General features: G+C 45.5%; 1 protein-coding gene across 2 annotated transcripts in view; it reads right to left on the bottom strand.

Moving 5' to 3' along the window:
- Positions 1–3379: 3379 nt before the first annotated feature.
- TXNRD1 (thioredoxin reductase 1) overlaps positions 3380–5464 on the bottom strand; it is a 63069-nt gene continuing 60984 nt past the window's right edge. Inside the window, exon 13 of one of the 2 annotated variants that reach the window (XM_007448502.1) lies at positions 3380–3876. In XM_007448502.1, coding sequence (XP_007448564.1) covers positions 3814–3876 — 63 coding nt within the window. In that variant the 3' untranslated portion in view covers positions 3380–3813. The remainder of the gene's footprint in view (positions 3877–5464) is intronic. The other variant, XM_007448501.1, reaches the window with a different exon arrangement.

The following is a 5464-nucleotide window of genomic DNA, read 5'->3' as shown; positions in this document are numbered from 1 at the left end:
AAGGAACATTTGTAACAAACATAAATAACGATGCAACAAATGCACAAGTCCTCCACTTGGGTTAGGAGAGAAGCCTTTAGGTCCTGGGTGCCCCTTCCTGACTCCAGCCTCTGCCCTGGCCCTTCACAGGTAACCACCAGCTCCAACTCCACGTTCTTCATTTTGAATTTCTGTTTCCCTTGTGGTTCTACTCCAACTGTCCATCTAAACACACATGCACATTGCTTAGTTTTGCCTGTTTATGTATATAATGGAATCACACTGTACATATATGCCTTTGACTTTTTCACTCATTGATCCACTGTTTGTAACATGTATCTTGCTGTTACTTCGTCTTCTGTTGTATGGATACACCGCAGTTGACCTGTCCATTCTTGTTCTGATGAATATTTGGGTTGTTTCCATGTTTCGTTTTTTGCTATTGCTAACAGTGTCGTGTCTTTTGGTGCATAGATGTGCATCTGTGCTGGGTACATACCTAGAGTATGCACAGGATTTTGACTTTACTGGGTCATGTCAAATCATTTTCCAAAGTGATTGTACCAATTTATACTCCTCACAGCAATAAATGTGTCCCATTTGCACCACATCTTTGCCAACGTTTGATACGGTCAGACTCTCTAAACTGTGCCACAGAATGGGTCAGAAATGGTATTTCACAGCAGTTTAATTGTATTTCCTCAACAAGTGAGGTTGGCCATTTTTATGTTTATGCCCTTTCTACTTTCATTAACATTTGGATCAAAGGTTCCTGACACGAGATATTAACAGTATCCTGAAGTGGTCATCTCTGATAGGTACTGATCCAAGTGGTAAGGCTCTACCTGCCCACCCAATTATACAAAGTTTTATGTGCCTCCGTAGTGCACTTGTAGGCTTCGTGCTGGAAGGTACGCAGCACACAGAGGTAAAGAACCCTAATTATCTAGAAGTGGCCTCGTGCAGGGTAACCTGAAGTGCTCTAGAGAAAGTACAGAGGCCTGTGGAGTACATGTAGAAAGAGCTCTGGCTGGAGGCAACCCAGCGCAGGGGGGTTAGGAGCGGTGTCTTTGGGGCAGAGGTCAGAGGTGCAGGTGACTGGCCCAGGGTCTGATAGAGGGCCCAGAGCCTATTTACAGGGCTTTGGAAGACCCTGAGGACTCGGGGCAAGGGAAGTCTGAGGAATAAGATCCTGGCAATAGTGTGGAAATACACCGGCAGTGTTACAACCAGTTAGAAAAAGCACTAAACATCTCAGACAAGGTGTTTGTTAATTGGGCGGACAACACTGCTCGAGGGCATGTGAAAACACGACGGGACCCCAGGCTTCGGCTCAGTCGCCCTTCATGAAAGCTCCCACCCATCAGAGATGAATGAGGCAGACTGCAAGGTGGTCGAGAGGTCTGGGCCTTTGAAGTCACAGACTTCTCTGGCTTCAAAAGTGTGCTATACCACTAACTAGCTGTGCAACCCTGAGCAAGGATTCCTACCTCTGAGCCTGCTCTTCCATCTGTAAGCGGGCACAGGAACTTCCTGAGAGGGCTGTTATGTGCCTGGTACATGCTGCAGTAACAAGCACTTAGTGGTACTGTTAGCACTCTGCAGTTACTCAGGACAGAGAGGAACTTTGGGAAGGTTTTTGTTAAGGATTACCGCAAGATAGGAGTTTCTGCTCATCAACTGATGCATCAGAAAATTAAGTGTGTATGAGTGAATAATCTGAGCATGACAATAAACATCAATGTAAACACTTACTGAACCCCGGGTACGTGCCCGATCCAGTTCAGAGAGAAAGGAAGGCTCATGCACCCTCACAGTGCTGTTGTCAGGTGGGGCAGTTTTGCCACCTTAAAAACTAAGATGGACAGATCAAGTGGGGATAAGCTGAAAAATGGAATCTGGAATGCCAACACGGCTAAAATGTGAACCTCAGCACACCCACCACGCCCTGCAGTACAGCATCGATGAAACTTACTCAGCACCTAGTTCTCACGATCGCCAATAGGAGCCCTGAAGTCCATTTGGCTGTCAGCTGAACAGTCCCAAGACCACCATTCAAGAAGAGCCACATAGGGTGGATATTAACAGCTTTTAAGGTTTCACATTGTTTCTTTTCAGAAGATTTGTAACAAAAATACACGGAATTTAATACGAGTTCTGATATACTGGGCAATTACGCAGACAAGTCTATAAAGTAGAATCCTTCTCGTGGGGGCAGAACATTCTATTCCACAAAGAAGACAGAATCACAACATGATTAGGCACGATCACCCTGTACTGCCTAATGTTCTAATTTCAGAGATTGGCAGACTTGGAGAAGAAAACAAATGAGAAAAAAACAAATTCAAAAATAAAGAAAGAAAACTGAACACAGTCAGCTGTCGCAATTCCCCTCCCCTTTTCCTTTTCCCATTGTCTCCACACAACCAGATGGGATGGAGTGTGAGGCAGGGCTGTGAGGCAGACAGGGTCAGGGGATCTACTGACTAAATGCTGGGCAGACGCTGAGTTCCCTGAGGTAACTGAGAAACGTACTTTAAATCAACCACTCAGTGCTGTAGCCGAGACACACACACAGAGGGGAGAAACGAGAAAGGAGCTTCAAGAACTGCTGGTGGGAGGTCTGACGTCCACAACATGTTTAAAATCCAACTTCTGTAGTGGGAAAACGGCCTAAATATGATCCGTCATCAGTACATTTAGCCAGAAATCTGTTAATACCTCTTTGTGATAATACGAGTTGGAATGCTAATGGACCAGAAACACTTCTGCCCAAATTCCACCAAGTACAGTCAACAGAAAAAGCCAAAACCATTTGGTTTTTACATGAAAATCCTTCACATCCACCTGTGTTCAAAAATAATAAATTATGAGATTAACAGCTTTCTTTTAAAAAGTAATTACCACAAGAGTTAAATTGTTAAGTGTGGAAAGACATTTCTCCTATGAATATAGTTCTTAGGAAGGGACAGATGCATAACACACATGAAAAATAAAGCTGTAGTATTTTGTGATTTTAGCTTAAAGCAAAAGCTACCCCCCAAAACGTCTTTAAACAAGCGTTAAATGTTTCCCATTGCAAAAGATCTCAGCTCACTTAGACCAGCACACAATGGACTAAATAAAGACATTTATTGTTTTTCCCCATTTCAGCTGTGCATCTGCCTCCATGATGAAGAACAGTAGAGATCACGCTGTACGACCAAGTTCCCTGCGTTGGAATATTCCTCCTAACACACTGGCCAGGTAGCCATTTCATCATCAGTGGTATAGTGCCTGGGAGCACACCTGGCCAGTGGTGACCACTTGTTTTGGGGAGATGCTCTCTCCCCGGGACAAGCCTAGGAGCCACAGTGTGCCGTCCCAGCAACGAGCCACCTTATTTGCACATGGTGGCCACGACTTGCTTTTGGATAAAAATTGTCTGCTATCATCTCTACTTTCACTAACACGGCGGAGAAAAAAATAACCAACCTGAGAAAGGTTGACAGTGAGAATAAGAAAACCTACAAAGGAAAGGCCATGCAAAAACTGCTTCGACGGTTCCATCACCACCCACCGCGCGGGCTTGAGGCTGGTGACTTCATGGACGCCCCTCTGCGAAGCTCTGCCGAAAGCCAGTTTCGAGTGCATCATGCTGACCCCAGTGCGATGCTGCCTGCCACCCACGCGTCACCTCCGGCCCATGAGATCCAAGGGGGCCTCGGGGCTCTAAGCACAGGACACGTGGCTGCTGAAGCCCGAGAGCCTTCCGCAAACTTCGCCTTGGACTTGGGCAAGAAATACGTCAGTGGTTCGGAGTCCTGGCAGCAGCACCCACACTGGGGCTTAACCTCAGCAACCGGTCTGGAGGATGTTCTCCCCCGAGCGCTTGGTCACCGACAGTGTCGTGAATACCTGCAGGGGAGGAGACAGCATGAGACTCGGACACCGGCGCAGAAGTTAACTGGGTGCAGCTCAGATAACACCACAGGACTAAGAATGACTTGGGTAACTACTTACAACAGAGATGTAATATGACCAAGGTAAGCATTTCAACACCAAGGAGAAAGAGAAAAAAATGTAGCTTTTATCTAATAAAGCACTTACTTGCCTGAGGGTGATTAAAATAATACCCTGGTTGTTTATCAGTTCTCTAAAAGAAATGTACCATGAAATATTCTGGACACATAGAAAGAAGTGAAGTGTACTATCACGAACATCCTTGTGCCCACCCAACTCAGGGAGCTTCATAACACATGGTTCGAGCCCCACGTGTATCCCCTTCCTTATAACTTTCCCCCTCCCCACCCCCTGACTGGTGCTTCTCTTTTGTAGGTTTTTAAAAACAATATGCAAATGGCAAGATGGTATATACATCCTCTTCTGCTACCTGCTTTCTTGGCTCAATACTTTATTTCTATTATTCACGCATATGGACACAGATAGCTCTAATTCTTCCATTTCTCACTGAATAGTATTCAATTACTATAGTATACGATACCATATTAGAGTATAGTATATATACTATAGCAGTGCTCCCCAACCTTTTCGGCACCAGGGACCGGTTTCGTGGAAGACAATTTTTCCGTGGATGGAGGGGGGCGGGCAGGAAGCGGGTGACGGTTCAGGGAGTAATGCAAGCGACGGTGACTGGGAGATGAAGCGTCCCTCGCTCACCTGCCGCTCACCTCCTGTTGTGTGGCCCAGTTCTTAATGGACCACGCCCATGGGTTGGAGACCCCTGTACTATAGTATTCAATCACTCAAATAATGAGTATATTAAAAATTACATACCCAGGCTCCTTTTGCTGGCCACTCAAGCTATAACCAATATGTTATCTGCAACGTGCTATGACATTCTGGTACATCTCCCTGCAGCTGGAGCTAGAGGTACAATTGCTGCGTGCGAGGGCAGGTGCAACTCTGACTTGTCTAGATTTCCAAAGTGCCTGAAGAACTGATGCTCTCATTTGCAGTGACTGACAAGTTCTCCTGGTTTCACATCCTTGAAACATTGGTCCTTGCGGACTTAGAGCCTAAGAACTTTAGGTGGCTTTGATTTGCTATTACTCAGGATTGCCTATACAAAAAAAACAAGGGCTCTCAAACCTTAAAGCCTGTTCACGCTGATTAAAATACACGGAAATTACAGATTCTAATTTGGCAGATCTACGGTGGGCCCCAAGAATCTCATTTTTAGCAAGAGTCCCAAGTGATTCTAACGCAGGTTGCCTACAGACCACAGATTAGAACTTCTTGAGGAGCACCAGTGTAGGCAACGCACTGAGAATTTAACGCAAAATTCAAAGCCTAGAAGCTCACTGCGTGGTAAACTAAACATTGGTTGCTTAACTTTGTAGTTTCCCCAAACAGGACACCTGCAGCTCTCCTACAGTCTACCTGTAACAGTAACTCTCTAAATTGCCAAATCCGGAGGGCACCTTGCCGCTTTCATTTCTCAGCCTCTCTGTAGCATTTCTTGTTGTCAATCTCTGATCTTCTA

Source organism: Lipotes vexillifer, unplaced genomic scaffold (assembly GCF_000442215.2).
Source record: "Lipotes vexillifer unplaced genomic scaffold, Lipotes_vexillifer_v1.1 scaffold1531, whole genome shotgun sequence".
Lineage (NCBI taxonomy): Eukaryota > Metazoa > Chordata > Mammalia > Artiodactyla > Lipotidae > Lipotes > Lipotes vexillifer.
This window is presented reverse-complemented; position numbering and strand designations above follow the sequence as displayed.